We start from the raw sequence: 20,739 nt of genomic DNA, 5'->3' as shown, positions 1-20,739 counted from the left end.
TATTTGTTAGTACCCACTATCTGGGTACCAACCATTTAAGAATCCTGAATATTGAAGCATTCAGTGATTCTACAAAAGTACATGCAGTCAACTCTCGTTCATGCACATTCTGTTAATTCAAATTCTGGATAAATTAAACAAGGAATTGAACTCATGTGCACAGTGAATGGGACTGGTGCTCCGCTTAATGTTAATGTCTACTAGATTTCTTCGGGTGCCCGGCAGAAGGGCATACGAGCATTCTGACATAGAAATCATTTTCAAGAAAATTGCATTGAAAGGTTCCATTTTTCCCCTGCGCGCATTTCGAATCAAATGTTTAAATTTCATTTAATGGATGCATATTGCATATGCCCTTTTGCTGGGAACATTTTGGTCATTACGTGCTATTTCATAAGGGCATGTGCACATATTCCCTTCTGCCGGGCACACAATGATTTATAGAACAAACTTTTTAGCCAAGTCCAACTGAGTTCGCATTAACAGGATTCGACTCTAAATCTTACAATGAAAGAGGTGACTAAGGTATAACTATTAACATCAACCTTCATTTCATATCTGCGTGTTCATATCTCATCAATGGGGTTGTAACAGTGCCCTCGTTTGCTCAGGGATAAGGTCTGTTGGCTTCCACATGTACCATAAATTGGTCCCTACCCTAGAGCTATATTAAATTACTAGAGCGCTAACTCATCATTCTGCGCGCGGAGACGCTTTGAAGCCGTCCTGGTTGCAGACATTTTGAATTCATGTGCCTGTTTGTAGAACATAAAGAAATTAGATGGATGGAATTTTGAAAGTGTACTCTACAACATGCAACGCGTAAGTAGAACACGCAAATAACTTAAGCGCGTCATTGACGGTTAAAAAAAAATGTGATGGCAAGAAGCATCTGCAGCGAATAAGCACACGCGTTGCACTATTTGCGTGGAGCAAAATGACACGCTCATTTGCTGATCGTGCGTTTCGGTTTTGGGCGTATCGACTTCGATGACGCACTGGTATGGAATACAAACGCAGATATGCAAATAGCCGTACAAAAGCCGTACAAAGGTCTCCATAGGTTTGTGCACAAACATGGATGCGCCCAGCAGGCATCTCTTTGTACACGGAGTTAGCGCTCTAGTAATTTAATATAGCTCTGTGGTCCCTACCCTGCATGTACATGTATGTGCACATAGCTCTCTGTTGATGACACTTGCAAAATTCTCAGTAAGTGAATAATGGAACAGTATTAGTGATGTCTTGCGAGAATGCAACCATGTCCGTTGCTAGCCCTGAGCATCAGGGGAGGCCATGGTTTACCAACTATAAATGGGGCCCACTACCCTAAAACGAAAATTGCTTTGTGGGGGGGGGGGGTGGCAGGCAATTGCTTGCCTAGGGGGGCCGTTTCCACCAAAGATGCATTATCCAATTAGAATTGACATTAATGTATTTGAAATGTACGTCAAAAGGTTTTGAGGAGACTGAAGTATTGACAGAAATTCAAAAATTCAATTTGTTCTGATCAGTCGGGAAGAAAAATCACTTTTCAAATCTCATTTTGTCACTATGAAGAGCTGTTAATTGCCCTACAAAATCCGTATTCATTTTACACACAAAGAATGTGTGTGTGTCTGGTCATGCATACATCATACATACATGTGTACATGTATGCATGACCTTAACATTCAAAACTCATTTCATATTCAAATGTATCATGCGTTATGCATGTTGTGTATTAAAATCTTGTAATTACTTTATGTGCATTATGGATAGTACATGTATGTATGTATGTATGTAGACTTAGAACGATGCCTGTTTTTAACTGTTCGATAGCCTGTAAAAGTGAATTTTAATATCCAATTGTTATTCTACATTGTATATTTTGTACAGAAGCCCTCTGGACGTCCAGGCTATGTAATATTTTGTATTGATATAAAAAAAGTGTACAGTGTATGTGCACAGGAATGATGACGAATTCTACATGTAGATTGTGTATTCTTTTCTGCACGTAGATGATGTTTATCCTTTGAAAAAAAGACAACTAAATGTTTTTTCTGTGTTATCAGGTGCGGATGCAGAGGGGAGGGGGGTTTGGGGGTCAACCCCCCCCCCCCCCAGCTCTGTCAAAAAAAAAAAAAAATCATACAAATTCCTAAAAAATAAGTCAACCCCCCCCCCCCCCTTTCCCTGCTGTGACACCCCCAAAAAATAAACTGTTATGTCTGCCTGGTCAAAATACGGTACACCATTCTGTAATCTAGTGTTAATAATCTTTGAATTTTCGAAAACAGCGCCCCTATTGAAATATGGTACCAGTGCCCCCCCCCCCCCCCCCCCTCCAAGTTTTTGATTTAACGGAGGGCAAGTGTCCGGAGAAAAATACCTGTGTACATTTTCAGATTTTTTTGCTGATGTAACCCCCCCCCCCCCCCCCCCTGCAAAAAATTCAGGATCCGCCCCTGGTTATATTGGGACATGCTGTCGTTCTGGTGTGGCAGGAGATTCTGTACCCCAGGATATTCCGACCCCTGGGTGGATTTTATGGGTTTGTCAGGATATCGTGTTCCCCCAACAGTTCTCACAGGAAATTTGTGCCCCCATTGTATGTTGATTGGATGTAACATAAACACAAAGGCTTTGAATGTCGAGAAAATCCGTCATAAATTACAACATATATATACACTACATCAATATGGTGTAAAAGAAAGCAACTATATGTACATCTATGTCTGTTCCCGGAACAGAACATGGGGCTTTTCACATCACATTTTTTTTAAAACATGGTGTCATGATTTATTTAGCTGTTCTACTTCTCCAGAGAACTGCAAGCTCTTAACAGATGACATCAGGACCCATGATGACGTCATCGTGACTTCACCCAATGTCTGTAACACCTCCCTGTTTTAAGATTCAACCCAATCTGACTGGAACTTTCAACGCAGTGGGAGTTTAATTTCTAAACATATCGGGATTCTCAAAATACATTAAAGGTATGAGTAATATACGTGTATTAATAATATGTATGAATAATTAATTGAATTTTACTGTGGTGTAAATTGCAAATTATCTGCAACTGTCATCAGTATTACCAGCCATGCAAAGATCAACAGCGAATTTCACAAAATCCGTAATTGAATTTTTGTTGTTATATTTGCCGTACGTGAGTCTATAATGAATTCGGTTGGGATAAAACGCTTAGTAATTTTTTTTGCTTAGAAATGAGAAAAGTCATGTTTACAGGTACTATACTATAAAATATGAATGTGTGGCATTTTTGAGTATGAGTTCTAAAAATGTCATGTGACATTGTCTCGACAATGCCAATTTTAGGCTTTGAAATAAGACTAAAGGCCTACATTTTAAATGTTAAAGACATTGACAGCCATGAAAGTCAAAGTTTTCCCACCGATACAAATATTTTTCTGCACCCATAAATTTAGGGCAAAAATGTGTAAAATATCCAAACTTCTATAACATAAATGCAAAAACAAGTGTGAACTCCCCCCCCCCCCTCCCCCAAGCCAAATCCTGAGTGCCCCAGTGACTTAAACTTAAAGCAATAGAGTGGGCAGGGAAAATATTATTCAGTTTAATTGGTAATTTTTGGCAACAACAATTGTTTGTCTTACTTCGTAGGCTTGTTTTACTAGTAATGACTAAATAGGCGAAATTTCACGATTAATTCCTTAATCTTTCCATTTCTTGAATATTCAACTGAAACAAACTTATCTCCCTGTATTAGAGCGACAACAAAAGCCATTACAAAAAAGTCCATATTCCATCCCGGTTATGGACACCATAAACCAAAAATCTTATCCCAACAGCAACGCGACCATTTATTTCCAAACCGTCAGTGTCAAACTCTCATTTTTTCCCATTTCTTAAATTCTAAGCGACTGCATCTTCGGCAATGTTTCACTGCAAGATGGCACTCTTCAAATGTATCATCTGAAGTCATCACTAGCACCATGGAGCTGGCACTGCCTGTATCAACACTGCAACAAAAAGAAAAGAAAACATTGATTCTGTGGCATACAATTCTGAAAACAGGTCATACAATTTGATAACTCAGTTGCAAAGTAAATGTGGAATAATGAGGCAGTAATAATTATTGATATTACTATTAGGCCTACATGATGACACAATTCTTCCAGGTAGTTGGCCTATAAGTTGTTTTGTTTTCGTTAATTGGTGTCATAATTTCATCAATTTCACCCTAAGTCTGTCATGATGTTGACCTCAGTCGCGAAATACATCAGTGTGCAGCATGTAACGGTCTTGTTGTGTGCGCTGATCAGAGGATCGTGATCTTGACCTTGATCTTCATCATGACATCAGTCGACGTCACTGCTACGTCATGTACGTCATTCAATAAGAAATGGCTACTTAATTTACATGCCTACATTAACGAGCAATAAACACATGCATACCTGATGTAGTTACATTGTGATTGTGTTCTCTAACGTCATGATTACATACGTCACATTTTTCTTTTTCTTTTTTGTTTGCTTGTAGGCTTGTAGTCTACAAGTTCATGATCATTGATCTTGTGGGATTCTTATCTTAGATCGCATTCAGGATACTCAGATCTCTGACCCTTGACCTTAGATTTTAGATATCCCTGATCTAATCATGGCTCCTCATATACCTATTTCAGTCGTCGTCACAGTTTTAGGGAATAATTTATTATATTTCTCTTCCAAGATATAATTGCCCTAATTGGCAAGGGTATTGTATCACATCTGTCTCCATGCAGTCCATCATCCCCTGACTCTAATTTCCATAATTTCTTGGGAAATATCCTTATTATTTTTTTGATTTTTTGAAGTGCCTAATTATATACGTCTTAATCAATTACTCTTTGGATATTCTTTGACGTATGGTATTGTTTCAATCTCACTTTGCAACCTCCCCCTTTTCAACTTCCCATGGCTGGTCAAATGTTAGGTTCTCTTGTCCTGTAGGCCTACATGTAAAATCCCCTTTCCGTTACTGATGAAGTATAAATAGTGAGTTTAAGAATTAGGATTAGCCTACCTTTTCCCTCATAATGTCCACGTCTTTATGGTTGTTTACGAATACAGGCCTAGCGCTCCTCGCGATAAACTTATGAAATTCTGTCTCCTGTAATTGTAAGGTTTGCCTAGTGCACGGAAATTATAGTGGAGGTTGAATTCTTTACATTAGAACACGGTAGGCCAAGCGACAGTCCGGTAAGGAAATTACCGACTGTTTCATTTCGTATAATCGTTTGCGCTTCAGTTCATTTCACCTCGAATGTTGCCGTGAATTACGGAGCAAAACGAACACGGCGACAGCTTAAAAGTCTTCTGGGTTACCTAGAATTAGTTTACATCATCACTGTTCTCGATTAGCATCAATTTTGGAAATATTTTATCGCAGAAAAAAAGAAAGGAAGTTTAAAACAAAAATACTCACAAGGTGTAAATGTCCGGCATCCATCTTGAAATGCAAGCAGCAGATGAGCGGGCGAAAGTCAGACGGTTGGGCTCAAGGCGTAATGCGGTTCAAAAACCCTATCACTTGTTTATCTCTCCGCACATCACAAAATGAATTTGTTTTACTATTTATGTTTTACTTGTGTCTCGGGTTATGACTTGTTTTTATTAATCACAACGATATAATGGATCATGCTGCTGAATAGGAAACTATCAAACCATATCAAACCATTTTATCAGAAAATGGGGCTCTATTTTTCTTTATCCGCGGACTAACACGCGCTAGTCTCAATGTTTGCTGAAAAAAGTGTAAGAGCGGTTCTGATTGGTCGAAAGTCAACAGGCTATTGGGTTGGCTGGGATTGGCCAAGACACACAATTTGCATACGGCATGTCGCGTGCCAGGTGTGGAATTTGGATGACAATAGCTATTTGCATAATTCTTCGGGAAAAGCCCGAGTCAGAGGTCAATGCTTTGTATTGTGGCGTCATACCGGTCACTCGACGACAGTTGCATGACTGCAGTGCTGTGATTGCATGCAATCGATCGTGCTGGTATATTGTAATTAGGAAAGAGGCGGACATCTCAACAGCCAACAGTAGATTAACTGGGGTCCCATGAGGCCGGAGAGGGGAGGGTCTATGTGTCTCATTGGAGGCACACAAAAGGTTTGGTCATTGTTCTTTTACAGATATTTGCTGATGTTTTTTGACCGTCCATATCAGAATATCATTGCCAAACATTTTGTGAAATTTATGCTTTCGTCAAGACCGTGAATTTATTATCAGAGCTCTTTGTAGAGATGCTTGCCACGGATTTGACTTGCTTGGAAAAATTCGGTTTAATAATTATTTCATTATAAATTCGATGATTTTTTTACAGTATCTTTTGTAGAAAAAAAGGCACGGAAAACGAAAATGGGAAAATCAGATTTATCTTCACAACCCCCCCCCCCCCCCCCCCCCCCCACCCCCCGGCGAACGTATTTTCCGATTTGGTTGCCCAAAGTATGTAGCTTGCGCCACCTGTTGTTCAGTATTTGATACATCCCTCGATGCACCATCGGTCGCGGATGCGGCACGTCGATCGTCGTGGTGTCAGACTAAAATTGTTTTGCCCGTGGAGCTATTGTTTGGCCGTGGTTTTCCTCTATGGTTTTACATACAGACTCATTAAGTTTTGATTAGCATTTACAGGATAACTAGTTTAGCACTAAAAACCTTCGAAAGAATGTCAATTGCATCCTGAATTCATGACGTGTATCCTCGAGCTCGACCCACCATAATCGACGCAGCTAATAACGCCGCCACATGGCATGGTGAACCCAAATCAAATGCGGGTGCATAGAAATATGATTGCGTCGTCTAAGGGGGTCTGACGATGTCATCAGATAAGGTCAGTTAAAGGTTGAAAAACATGAATCTGGATGAGAAACTGAACTCTCCATAGACTGACTGTGTGTAGTTAATTGCGCAAATAAATTGTAATTTATCTCGTGATGACAATTGAAAAATCTGGAAAAAATGTTGCAACCTGAGGCTGAAGCCACTTCCAATTCCACGCTTGTGTACAATGTCTATGGAGACTAAGGACATTTTCCAAGTATTTCCTAACAAAATTGGAAATATTTCTCAGTCCCAGATTCATGTCTTTAACACTTATCATCATTTTTGCAACAAATGACCTTCATTGAGATGATATATATAGAGAGAAAAAAGTAGCATCAGGTTGCAACATTCTTTTCAAAAATCTGTGTGCATGCACCATGTATGTGGGTACCATACCGCTTCCAGGTAAAACCAGTTAAATTTTCATCTGGTGCATTGTCGTGGAAAGCAAGACGACTGTTTCATGCGTTACGCGTTCACGCAGAAGGCACTCACAGTCTAACAAATGAAACAGTCAGTTAGAACTCGTGTCGCATAACATAATAGGGGCCTGTGACCAAGGCTTTTGTTGCTGTGTCTATAGCTGAGTTTATTTCATCAATGTCTAGATGCGACAATGGATGAATGACCGAAGACCCGATATATAGAAAGCACCCACTGACTGGTAAAAATCTAGAGGTCAAGATGTGGTTGTCTTGCATAACTAATCAGCGAATCTGTTCAAAAATTATAGAGCATGGCTTAGATTGCCATGGTCTATTATATAGACTAGCACGTATATTGTGTATTTGGCGCAGTAGAAACACCCCTATATCTGAGTGGAACAACCCGCTATATCGCAGCGGCGCACACACATGCTTTGGCCTCTCTTTTTTAACTTTGTGTGCGGACGTCCTTTCTAGCCTTGTTTTCATTTGTGTTTTTTATTTCATGGGTAATCCAAATCATTTATTTCATTGAAAAATACTCAAACCACTTCATGCTGTGTTGGAACACTCAAAGAAATATTCAGACTCTGATTTTTTTTAACCAACAGACTTGAATGATATTATTTGACCCCTGTAAATTGGGAATCAGCCAAAGCAGTCCTGTATATGGCGGTCGTGTGGAAAGGATGCAACCGTGTGGGATGGCCGTCACTACAAGCAGTCACTTCTTGGTAAGCCCAACGTGATCTTTTATTAAGTTGCCCCATTCATGGGGAGGGGAGGGGAGCTAGGGTAGACTTTTTTTGGAGGGAGGGGAGATAGGGCAACTAGAACCAAATCTTAAGCCCTTTTCACACTAGAGCCTCTCAACCTGGGTTGAAATCAACCCTGGGCGAACCCAGTGCCGCCCTAGGTTGAGTTTTTTTTAATTTCAACCCCACGTTCATCCCCGCATCGTTTTACACTTGTTTCAGGCAAATCAAGCTTATCATTCTCAGTTACTACTATTTGAACCCGGCCTGGCCAGAATTTCAACCCGGGTTGAAAATCTCAACCCTGGTCAGGAGTATGGTTGAGTTCAAACTGGGGCGAAATCAATCTCGGGGTTGACGCATGGTTGAAATTCTTTAAGTTTGAAATGATGTATGTTTTCAACCCTGGTTCAACCCCGAGATTTGTCTGGTGTGAAAAGGGCTTCACTTTAATAGAGAGAAACCATAGTTGCAAGCCTACTTCTGGACCCCTTTCCTACAAGACTGATGAAAATCCACTTTGTTCACCAAGCTAGCTGGCATGTTTAGAATAAAGAATAACTACATGTGTTTTGAACTCATTACAAGTGTCCCCAAATAGGGTAAAGCCACAGAGTTTTGTGGGTGTCCTTAAACTATGCCTTCAGAAACCATGAATGCGGATACAATTTGTTTGTCCTTGTTTATCCATCCTATCAAGATGGTAAAAAGAGAAAACAGGTCACGATGCAGCCATTTTTGGTGAGAGCAGTGGCCCAAAACATTGTTTTATCTGTTTTCCACAAATTTAGCATTGAGAATTACAGTTGTTTGAGCTGGAAGGCACAAATACCAGCTGTGCAAGTCAGAGTTTCAGATGTCCTAAGGTTTAGTTCAACGAAGTAAAATTTAAAAGATAAGTCATAACATTTTGCTAATAAATGGCCTTTATCCCAGGGACCAAAAAGGATGAATGCATATATTTCTACTCATTTTAAAACCTCAGATTTTACGAGTAAATTTGAATAGAATTAATAACAGTAGACTCTGAAAAGTTTCATGAAAATTAATAATTCTTTGTTAAAACTAAAAGTGCAGTGACAGGAATAATTGTTTTTATTAATTTCAAGTTGAAATGGCAACCAAATAGGTAAAACAATGAAAACAGAGGTCTGGAATGTCCTAAGGTTTAGTTCAACAAAATAATATTTAAAAGATAAATCATACAATTGTGCTAATAAATGGCCTTATCCCAGGGACTAAAATGAATGAATGCATTTATTTCTGCTCATTTCAAAACTTCAGATTTTACAAGTAAATTTGAATAGAATTTATTACAGTAGAGTTTGAAAAGTCTCATGAAAATTAATTATTCTTTGTTGAAACTCAAAACTGCAGTGACGAGGATAATTGTTTTCATTAATTTCAAGTTGAAATTGCAACCAAATAGGTACAACAATGAAAACAGATGTCTGGAATTTAATTCTTGAAAAGGCAAGGACATTTCAAGGAGGCAGTCAGGCCAAAATCAAGGCAACGGAGGCCATGGCTTCCTGAAATTCAATACGGACTATTGATGTGAACTTTTGTTAAAATAGTTAGCAACCTCTCATAGAATTTTTAACCTTCAAAGAAAATCATTTTAAAATTCCATCAAAATAATCCCTAGGGAGTAAAATATACTTTTAAAAGTCTTTATTCTGTGAATTCAGACAGGAAACCAAATTAATTAGGATTTATAAGTATTTTTGCTCATCTTTAGCAGACATTTTGATCATTTTATGATCATCCACATTAGTGTTTCATTGATATAAATGCAAATGTACAAAGCTCTTAAACAATAACAATAAACATGATTTCTATGAAAAACTACACAAATAAAGGAAAAAACCAAAAAACCTTCTTTTTTTTTAAAGAAACTGAGTGAATATTAAAAGACTAATTTTTAAAGTAATCTTGATTAACTTTCATAGTGATGTGTATTTTATCATTAAATTTTTTGCAGGGTTTTTTTTCCGAAGCAACAAAAGTGCTCAATATTTCAAGTAGGGTGCATAACAAGCATTGTGTTCAAGTCTTAGCTGAGTGGCTACTATACATTTTGGAGAAAACAGAGAAAACATAATGCACAAGTCTTTGGATCTCGTAACTGGATTCTGTAGGCACCCCATTTTGAAACCACATTCAATATTTGTTTTCTGACAATACCATTTCAGGTGGAATTATTTCACAGGGTATTTGTTACCAGTCCTATCTTCACTTTGAGGTTTCTGTCATTAAATCAGTAGGTACTTATCTGGGTGATTGCAAATGATCTTACATGGCTTTAGAAAGTAAAGTTAACAGAAATACAGAATAATTAAAATTGTACAGGCTGTAATTTCTATTATCAGAAAATGTAATGTAGAGGTAGCACAGTATACAATGAGTAGATGTATGTTCTACTAGGAAGGAACACTTTGAAGAATATACATAAACGGAGTTTACAAAGTCTTGTTGTGACTACTAAAGATCTATACCGTGGTGAATTGTTAAATGCTTAAAAGTCTACTGGAACATTTAATATTTACATTGAAATTGATACATTGCAGACAAATGCATATTTTTTTGCTGAAACCCAAACTAAAAACCAGTGATGATTTTTTTTTTTCATTTTCAAGTTTTCTGAAATGGCAACCAAAATGCAAAACGATGAAACAGAAGTTCTTGAACAAACGAGGAAATCTATTTAGTTTGTAAGGAAAAAAACCTTGGATTAGAAATTTGCTACACTGTATTTGTGTCGGGCCTTTTCAAGGTGGCAGTCAGGCCAAAATCAAGGCAACTGAGGCCATATATAGTTTTCTGAAATTCAGCTGTAATTCAGTCGAATTGATTCCTCATTGATTTCAAATCAAGAAAAAAACATTCTTATAAACATCAGTCTTCATTCTGCAAAAAGTAATATACAAACTGAGTAAATAAAGGCTTATTGAACAGTAATATGAAAACTAACTATCGTGGTGAGCGTACATGCTTAAAATGAATTTAAACAACATGTATTTAGGCAACTCAATTTACTTGGAAGAGTAGTTTTTTTTAATTAAATAGGCAGATGCCAACAGCAGAAACAAGTAACAAAAATTAACTGAGTGAATAAAGTCTTATTTTTTACACTAATCCTCACTAAATTGAACTGAGTAATGCATTTGTAATGTTGTAACTACCGGTACTCAAAATGAAACGAAATGATCCTCAACATTTCTCAAATCTTTGTTATAAAAGATAGCAGAATATATACAGCAACTTCCACCTGGAACACTTTAACAGTCTTAATTGTGTTTATGAAATCTTGGCTTTGTCCCTAGTTTTGGCTTCATGCTTCATGATTTTTGTCCCCTGATGTAACTCCAGTACAATATTGGTCGATTTGCTTCTTTAGAGACACCAAATCCTGTCACACAAGGCCAATGGATGGTTGGTGTATTTTCACTGAGTTTGAAAGTGGTAGGATTCTTAGGAATCTTGTGCCAGATATGAAGCGGAAGCCACAATGAAGCCGGGGTTTCATAAACACCACATAAAGTTGGTAAGTGTTGGATAGATTTATGGCAATCCATGTACTGGGTGAGGGAGGGGTGTTGGGTTGAGGAGGCGGGGGTCATTACATTCAAACACCTCAACACCCACTAAACTCCCCTCTCCTTTCAAATTTACCATTTAATTCAGGTTCGAGCCATTGTACATGTACGATTAAAACAAATTATCCCAATCAAGTCAAGTGTAACTGTAGTCAATACACTGTTTATTGAGACTTTGTATAGTAACAAAATGTAATTGATGCACAGTTTATTTAAGAATTTGTATGGTAAAATGGTTCACATCAGAGGGATCTGGCAGTTTGGATTTTTGAGGAGAGATGTGATATGAGTGGGACATGAATGTTGATTGGTGCTGTAATGACTGGACAATTTCATCCTCAACATTTGCTATTGGGATGATGATGATTGCTAGTCAATGTCATGTTGGATGACATCACACCTTGTGATACATCTTGATTGAATTCCAGTCAGTCACTGCCAGCTGCCCATTTGATGTGAATGTGATTCCACGTGGGGCATACAGACCCTGAGCCAGGCAATCAAGAAACCTGCCATCTAGGTCATAGTGGTGAATATGACCAGTGCCAGGCACAACTTGGCGCACTGCAAGGTAGATGCCTGAGCTGTCACAGCATACACCAAGGCAGTACTCCACTGGCTTACCATTAATGGTTGGCTGGATGGTGGCATTTGTTCTACCTTTGCTATCTGCTATGTCCACTTTCTTTGTGTCCCATCCACTTACCACAACTCTATCGGTGTCGTCATCAACAGCCAGGTAGTAAGGTGGAGTCTGCACTGGTATTGTGTGTAGGATCTCACCATCAGTGGGTTTGTGTTCAGTCCACACCATTCTCTTGATATCACCCACTACGATTGTACATGTACTATTTTTTACGGCTAGACTCTGTAGGTCCATTTCTGTCTTGTTTACCTGATGCTTGGGTACTGTTGGGAACTGCTTTACAAGAGTGTTGTCCTTCATGTTGAACACCTTGACATACTTGCTTCCAGCTTCCAACACATGTAAGCGTTGCTCAGGATTGTGGATGGCTGCAACTGCCAGTGGATCTGTGGGTAAAGAAGAAATCAAATGTAACATATGCACAGTATATAAATGCACTGTCACTATTCTGAGTCCCCATGAAATATAAATACGTATGATAACCGATCTATAATAATGAATACATGGTGTGCCTTAAAGCCTGTTCATGTAGAATTAATAGGCCTACATGAAAATTGTGCAGTCTTCAACCACCATAAATGTATAATTGTGAATAACTGCAACGTCTTAGAGATACAGTTTTGCAAAGTCTTTTATAAAGTTGATGCACTCTCTGTGCTATTGTCATTGTTCAAACATCAAAATAGATTAGTCTTATATTTACCCGTATTGCTAATTTTTTTTTAGCAATCATAAGGTTGTTCAATTTTCAAATGAAGCCTTAATTGATCAACATAAACCCCATTTTTAGTCATCAAATAATTGTATAATAACAAACTGTATAATGACAATTTAGTTCTTGCAAACTTTCAGACACCTTTCACAAAATGTTCCAAGATTGGTGCTTACATTATAAACTAACAAAAAAAAAAAAAGAAACTTGAAGCATATTGGGTTTTGTTGTAATTTAAGGTCAAAGGTCATTTCGTAGCGCATTTTCTCTGTGCTTCATGGTATGATTTTGGTTTTAATTTATGAAATGGAGGCCATTCAAAGAGCTTTAATATGATGTACAATTTGGCTTTGTATTTGCTATAGTTTTGGAGATAAAAGTATTGAAAGTTCGGAGGTCATGCTAATTAGTCAAAAGTTTGTTGACCCGTATCTCAGAATCTAACAAACTACAAAAAAATTCAGTTCTGGGGGTTTCTCATACAGGCCAATCATCACACCAATTCGTTTCAATCTGTAAGGGTCGGGTCCAAAATCGTGTTGAATTGACACGGAATGACACATTTGTGAGAGTCAAAATTTTGACCCCAAAAATTTGTTCTTGCAAGAATAACACAGAAACGGCCAATTTGTAATAAAGGATGATTGTGTAGACGTTTTTATATTGACATACAGATCCTTGTCATTTGATTGGTGGAAGTCACATCACATGACATGCGTTATTGCTCCCATTCACGCCGGGGCTCAAAAAGTCCCATTCGCCCATGGGGAATGTGAAATACATTGTACTATTAAACAGTTAGGATCATTCTTGTTCCATGACGCGGTATTTGTTTGCAAATGCATGCTGGTGTGCGCGTTCAGCGTAGCGTATCGTGTATTGTTCCAAAGAGCCAGCGCTGCAGAGTTAGGTTCAAACATTTTCGTGAAGGGGTGGTTTGGAAGAGAGAAATACATTTTCCACCAATTTCATGTTGAAATAAAGGTTCAAATGTATCAAATATGTCAGGATCTACATGTCAGGTATATAAAACAAATATTGAGTGGCTTAAAATTGTGAAATCGGAGGAATATTATCGCTTGGTAAAATCTGGAATTTTCCATTTCACGAGGCGAAGAAAAGTCCAGATTTTATCTTGCGATAATATTCCTCCTATTTCACTCTGAGCCACTCATCAATATATTTGTATAATATCCTACTTTTAAATGCTCTTTGTAGCCCTATTGGGTGCTTTCCAGGATTTAGTGTCCCTTTAAATCACTTTTTATTTGATATGGTGGTGTCATTGTATGATGTCATGTCTTTGTAAAACAGTGCATATTTGTACACAGTTTTTCTTCATATGACCCGTAAGGCCAAAAAAAAAAAGTCTTCGGTTTCTGGTATGCACGCGCGTCGCCGTTGCCATGCGCGTCGAAAAAAAGTTTTTTTTTCAATACAAGATGATGTTTCAAAACCGCCAAACTCACTGGTTTGACTGGAATTCTGCTGCTGCACAATTTTAACGTGTTTTTAGATGGGGTTATGATCGAGAAAAAGATTTATGTGGCCTCTCTGGACTCCCATATATTTGCACTAAGTTTAGTCGGGCACCATTTGCAGTCATCAGCCGACATTTGATGCCAAAAAAAAAAAAAAAACAGGTAAAAAAAAAAAAAGCTGCGTCGCTGCACCACTTTTGGGGCAAGCTCCATACCAGAAACCGGAGCCTTTTTTTGTGGCCTAAGGGAGTAATTCCATTTTTTTTGTTCATGCTGCTTTTAGTATAACTTTGACTGTTAACCCCAGAAGGTCAAGCAACTTCACGTGTATACACCAAAAAAACGGTTCATCAATGTATGATTCATCATCACAAAATGTGAACAACATTTTTTGCTTTGTTCAGGAGTTATAAACGAGACAAAACGGTCACTTTTTGAACTAAAATTTCTTGTAATTTGATGCCTGCTGATGTCATGTTGACTTCAGATTTGAATGCACATATCTCAGTGTCAGGATGGATATGTTGAATACCAATTTTGAAATTCACACGTTGTTGTGTTTGAAATAAAAGCCATGCAGCATTATTGTCAGAAGAACAAAGACCAAACCAAAGGATGATCTGGATGGGGGCTCATCAGCCCCATTACCCATGGCCTAGAACATTCTACTCACAGGGCAGATATGTTTGCAAAACAACCTTTAAATAAACATTTCTTTCTAAAGGTTACAGACCCCCCCCCCCCCCCTCCAAAAAAGAGTTTTTCTTCCATACAAACACAAATCATTAATAAAATTAATAGAAGTTTTGCTGTAGTTTTGTTTATTTTGTGTGTGTGTGTCTGTGTGTGTGTTTTTTTGTGCCATATTTTTTTACATAGGCCTTCATGTAAAAAAACTGACTATTTGTTGGGAGAACAAAATCAAATATGTTGGGAAGCACAGCCAGCACATCAATTCCTTGCCAGTATTTTATTGGTTTTCATTCTCAGTTGTCAGATCTGCATGTGCACATGGAAGACTGACTTATAATTTCCACACGATTATGAAAGTTTGTGTTGATGAACATGTGCATGAAAGAAACTTACTTGATTTTAGGGGAATGGTTCCCTTGCGTTGTCCCTCATTGCTGCAGATGACCACTCGGTCGTTCCAAGAATCTGCCACAGCAATCTCACCAGGTTGAGTAGCAGTAATATCTAGAGTCCCATGGAACTCTTTTACTGAACGAGGTCCCTTTTTAGCTTTACAAAACGTACGACACATCTTCCACTTGACTGCTTCCACCTCAAGCTTGCCCAGATTGATGTCACCAATCCTCTGACCTGGGGTGAAGCTCAGATATGAAAGCTTGGGATCAATCTGGGGAGGATTTTGACCCTTGAGTGATTTCAAGTCTTTGCTGATGATAGGATAGAGGGAAAGCAAATCAGTGTCTGATGCAGTGTTTATGACATCCTGAGCTGTACTGAAGGAATGTTGTTTACTTTCAAGCATCATTGTCAGTGTTGACTGATGCTCATCATATGTTCTGTTGCGATCCTGCTGGAGTTGTTTGATTTCTTCAATCATCTTTGTTTCTTGAGTTGTTATCTCAGCTCTCATTTGATCCGCTTTATCTTGCACAGTTTTCACAGTCTTTGTGACGTTCTGTGTAAACTTCTGCTTAGCTTGTGATAAATTGGCCAAACATTGTTCAAGTCTTTTGATGTCTGTGGTGATATCCGGTAACTTATCTTTTAGTGACTGTTTGTATTTGAGAGAAGCCTCTCCGGACTCAATGTAGTGATGTTTTGGTCTACAGTGGTCTACTACAGTACAAGCTCGGCAGATTAACTCTTCACATGTCTCACAGTATAACCATTTCACTTTGTCCTTGTGTTTCTGGCAATTAGACTGATCTGATGATATTTGTTCCACTGAACGAGCCACCTTTTCTTGGAGTGAGACCTCCTCAACTATTCCCATCAAATGGAAATTTGTTTTCAGGCCTTGGATGCGTGTCTCTGAAAGTTCTGTCTCCCGCCGACATACAGGGCAAGGAATTTTAGGCTGACCTGCATGCCTGCTAGTGTAGTATTTCTCCAGACATGTCTCGCAAAAACTGTGTTGGCAGTCCAGCACCTTGGGCCGCTTGTATTTCTCCTGACATATGCCACACACAAGATGGTTACTTATCTTCTCAAGAGCTGTAGCCATTTTTATCTGTATTCAAATAGTAATTAAAAAGAAAATGGGTGGGTTACTATAAAAGCAATGAAAAAAACTTGAGCAAAACAAGTGCCCTCTATGTACATTAAAGATGTACATGTACGAGTTTCATCTGGATAAAAAGTACATGTACATGTATGTACCAGTACATGTATAACGTTTCTTGTGAATTTTGTAGCCAGACAAAAGATACCCACTTTTGAACGAGACATCAAATAAAAAATCTCTCTTTTATTTCCTTTTGAGGAGCACTGAGAGTACATCTTTCATTCATAGTTTTTTCCACTAATAGGTTTTTTGGAACATTTACGATATCCACTTTTGAACGAAACATCAAATAGAAAATGGCCCTTTTGTGTTCTTTTGGAATTCCTGTTCAAGTTTTGAGGAGCACTGAGAGTACATCTTTAATTCTCTTCTATAACGATTTCAGATATTGAAATGGACAAAACTGTACATGTATGCAAGTCATGATCACCATAGTATTTTTCCATTTTTATTTCTGAATAGGTTTTGTTGAAACATGACTTGTCCGTATACTTCATATTTTGAAGTCTAATGCAAACTGCGATTCCTACGCTTGTAAGCTAGCCTTTAACCTCATTCAAAGTAACTGACAATATTTTCTTACCTCTTATGAATTTCCAGTCAAATCACTTGAACACAAAGGTTTTTACTGACCTAAAGAGCACAAGCAGTTGAGACTTTTGATGGGGCGGATCTGGTAAAGATGGCGCTGGGCAAACACAGCATCGTCATCAAGTCGCGTGACATGGTTTATATATAGAGCTTGGGATTTTTGTTTTGCTGCATATATACATGTGCGTCACACATGTACAATCTGTATATCTGCTTATCTGTGTACATATTTACTTGACACTTGAGTTTTGGATCTTAGATAGGTTCATGCATTCTATCTACATGTACATGCTGCACTTTGTGAAATTACAATCGCATGCACCTCACCATACATTTAATCCCACCAGGTTTTTTTTAACCATCAAAAAAAAAATATATAAAAATATTTCTTCCTCAAATCTTTCATATTTCACATACATGTACTAAAATTTCTTTTATCTTGTGCTATAAATACTGATAAAGAATTTTCAGTCTATTTAAAGTTATCATTTTGACCAACCAAAAAATGTCAACTTTGATGTAAAATTGATCTTGAGAGAATGTTGGCTGAGAGACGATGAGGAGTCAGAAGATGGCGGCCGGTAAACGTCTCAAGTCAAGTAAGAATGAAAGTTGTCTGGCAATAATCACTGCATCAGCTAGATTTGATGACTAGTGATCTTACATGTACTTAATGTCTTGGAAGCTTCATGTTAGGGCTGTCTGGTTTGAATCTGGTGAATCTTTGCTTCAGATCCTCCTGCTTGTTTTCTTTTCTATTGACCCCTGGTTCGATTCCTGTTTATTCCCAGGTGTGACCTCATGCAGTTATCCTTGAAGGAATTGAGGAGTCTTTGGTTCAGATCCCACTGCTTGTTTTCTTTTCTAGTGACCCCTGGTTCGATTCCTGTTTATTCCCAGGTGTGACCTCAGTTTTCCTTGAAGGAATTGAGGAGTCAAGTCACTGAAAGACATTTTTTTGGGGGGGGGGGAATTTTCCACTTTGATGCAACGAGTGTGAATAGTCGCAACCTTTAGAGTGGGCGGATCCCAGATCTGAGTCGTGTACAGTTCATTATCTTGTTTGTTTGCTGACATGTTTACTCTACACTTGAGTTTGTATCTTGGACCTGAGTTAGGTTAATTTTGACTTGCATACGTGTACATGTACACGTACACCATCAGGTTGCAGACTACTTAAATAAACTGCCACAGACCCCAGTGATAGATACACCCACTTCCAAAATTCAGGGGAAAATACTCACAACTCTCCAAGGTGTTTGAGACACATCAAATTAAAACTGATTTCATCATCTTTCATTTTGTGTTCAATGTTGTTGTGGTAAATCAGCATGAGTTCAGGACTTGAAAACAGTTCACAACAACACAAGGCAATTCAAGTTGGTTCCAGAGTACACACAGTCCTATTCAATTGATTGAGCCCATTCATTGGTGTTACAGGGTAATCCTATACAACAGCACTGCCCAGCTCACAAGTGACAGTGAGTCGATCCGTGAGGTACAAAGAGGACTGTAGGCTGGCCCTCTGGGACCAGCACAAACTGAACAGCGATCATTTAGAAAATCAAATAGAGAAATCAAAACCTCATCAAGATGTACCTTGTGTATCTCAAGACATTACTGAAATGTCATCATGCTTGCGAGCTCTAACCTTATTCCCCTGGTTATTTCCTACAGACACCTGTCAGTCGGTTTGGTGAGCAACATGAGCCAATGTCTGGCATGCATCATAACATGGCCATGGGAGATGGGGGAGGGATGACAGCTCATGGAATGGCAGGAACGGTCTGGAACCCTGTAGCCACCATGCAACTTCATAGCACCAATCCAAAGGTGGGTCCTGTCTCAAAGCTTAAGTCCGTGTCAATATTATCAGGCTATATATGTGAGGCATTCTGGCAAAATGAGACGGAACTGGGCACAGGCCGTAGTGGAGGGAAAATGCAACAAAATGATAGGGGGTGATTTTTGTTTTTCGACTGTCAGATTAATTGATATTCTTATAAGTAAGTAAAACATTTAGTCTAAAAATCATGGAATACAAGAGTTTTTAAGGAAAGATAATTGGCATCTTTCATTTTCAAGAATACAAAAATCAAAACTTTACAGGCCTTTTCTTAGTATTTTGCTTTTTTGTCTATAAATGCGAATTTTAAAGTGAACCATAACTTGTCAACGGAATATCCGATTGAAGTGCAACAAACAGTATTGTAAGGAGAAGTTTATTCTCTTTCCTAATACCTGCAAACCCTCATTTCAACCTCTGCCCAGTTCTGTCTCATTTTGCCAGAACGCCTCACATATATGGTCGTCAGTAACACGTGTCTATCAGCCGCTTTCATATCGGCGCATTATTGCTAGCTGCAGCAATTGGGAGACAGTCTTAAAACCTGTCATTATTTATGAACATAATTCTTGAGTATTTACTGCACAATCCTTCTTCAGGCCAAGTTCAATGTATTCCTGATGTAATGAATGCCCAATCTTTGAAGTTGTTAAACGTTAAAGGTCTAAAGTGGCTGCTCAGAAAACTCAAATATTCCCAGAGAAACAAAAGTGTTAAGGCGTGTTGATTCAGAAACAAAAGAATTCAGTATTCCCATAAATACCCCTTTTTTTTAATTTTGCCGGGAGGGGCCCTAAAAAAGTTTGTTGACATGAACTACACGTTCTAAAATAAAATTTGCACAACAGCATTACATGTAGTTGGGATCAACTACCCTCAGTCACCCAACAAAACAATCCTCATTTTTTTACTTTTAATTTTTTTTTAATATAAATTTGATAAATCATTAAATTTGCAATTTTGTCTTCCATTTTCCCAGGTGTGGGGAGCACGGAGCCAGTCAGTCATGTGACACGAGGACACTTCTCCATCCTTTCCTATAGAGGGCGCTGTTCGTCACAGCCGCAGCATCCACAAGAGATAGTTAAGTTAATTAATTTTTCTTAGATGTCCAGTAGCCATAGAGGGCGACATCATGCTATCTGGTTTGTTCACAGACATATAAATGGATGGACCGCCAGTCGTGCGCTTGAAACTGTGTTTGTCGACACTGCGCATAACTGCACGATGCGCGTTCATTACGTCAACATGCTTAATACGAAACATACATTTAAAGTATTTTGGTAAAGGCTGTATTACTCAAAAGTTGCTTGAAAATGTTGGGTACCGTATTGTTTTTATAATCTATAGAAATCGTGATTAGTTTACAAGGGATTTGTTTACATCAAAGAACTAACTTCATCATTTTTTGTTTTCATGTTTGACTGGAATTCGTCAACTGTGTGTAAAAACCCTATATACCGAAAAGTGAATTTGCCCACAGTTTTGATTTTAGTCGGGCGCTAGGCAAATCACGAAATGCTCATGTAGTTTTGAATGGGACCTAGCGGTCTATGCATTTATATGTCTGTGGGTTTGTTGCCTTACCTGC

At 38.3% G+C, this 20,739-nt stretch overlaps 2 protein-coding genes across 5 annotated transcripts; one reads left to right on the top strand and one right to left on the bottom strand.

Moving 5' to 3' along the window:
* The first annotated feature begins 6,025 nt into the window (after positions 1-6,025).
* LOC119733369 lies at positions 6,026-20,739 on the top strand. 4 transcript variants are annotated; one of them, XR_005271798.1, is made up of 5 exons: positions 6,475-6,843; positions 7,873-7,995; positions 11,417-11,563; positions 18,980-19,135; positions 20,128-20,739. XR_005271798.1 is itself a non-coding variant. In XM_038206956.1 (4 exons), the coding sequence occupies exons 2-4, from the start codon at positions 7,879-7,881 to the stop codon at positions 20,158-20,160; spliced, it is 306 nt and encodes a 101-aa protein (XP_038062884.1). In that variant the 5' UTR covers positions 6,026-6,116; positions 7,873-7,878; the 3' UTR covers positions 20,161-20,739. The 4 variants fall into 4 exon arrangements, 3 of the variants coding, with proteins under 3 accessions (XP_038062884.1, XP_038062882.1, XP_038062883.1); XM_038206956.1 differs by lacking the exons at positions 6,475-6,843; positions 11,417-11,563 and adding an exon at positions 6,026-6,116; XM_038206954.1 differs by lacking the exon at positions 11,417-11,563 and having other exon boundaries at positions 6,480-6,843.
* Positions 11,559-16,654, bottom strand: LOC119733371 (E3 ubiquitin-protein ligase TRIM50-like). The gene is made up of 2 exons (XM_038206957.1): positions 15,541-16,654; positions 11,559-12,647 (listed from the first exon to the last, which is right to left on the bottom strand). The coding sequence occupies exons 1-2, from the start codon at positions 16,649-16,651 to the stop codon at positions 12,010-12,012; spliced, it is 1,749 nt and encodes a 582-aa protein (XP_038062885.1). The 5' UTR covers positions 16,652-16,654; the 3' UTR covers positions 11,559-12,009.

The sequence above is a fragment of the Patiria miniata genome, unplaced genomic scaffold, assembly GCF_015706575.1.
Source record: "Patiria miniata isolate m_02_andy unplaced genomic scaffold, ASM1570657v1 HiC_scaffold_25, whole genome shotgun sequence".
NCBI lineage: Eukaryota > Metazoa > Echinodermata > Asteroidea > Valvatida > Asterinidae > Patiria > Patiria miniata.
The sequence above is the reverse complement of the archived record's forward strand: the minus strand, read 5'-3'. Positions and strand labels throughout refer to the sequence as shown.

Bases quoted from the DNA above. Each gene is read 5' to 3' on its own strand.
- LOC119733369 (XM_038206956.1), top strand. From the start codon at position 7,879: ATGATATTATTTGACCCCTGTAAATTGGGAATCAGCCAAAGCAGTCCT. The intron at 7,996-18,979 runs GTAAGCCCAACG...TATTTCCTACAG, and splicing joins CTACAAGCAGTCACTTCTTG to ACACCTGTCAGTCGGTTTGG. The intron at 19,136-20,127 runs GTGGGTCCTGTC...CCATTTTCCCAG, and splicing joins TTCATAGCACCAATCCAAAG to GTGTGGGGAGCACGGAGCCA.
- LOC119733371 (XM_038206957.1), bottom strand. From the start codon at position 16,651: ATGGCTACAGCTCTTGAGAAGATAAGTAACCATCTTGTGTGTGGCATA. The intron at 12,648-15,540 runs GTAAGTTTCTTT...CTTTACCCACAG, and splicing joins AACCATTCCCCTAAAATCAA to ATCCACTGGCAGTTGCAGCC.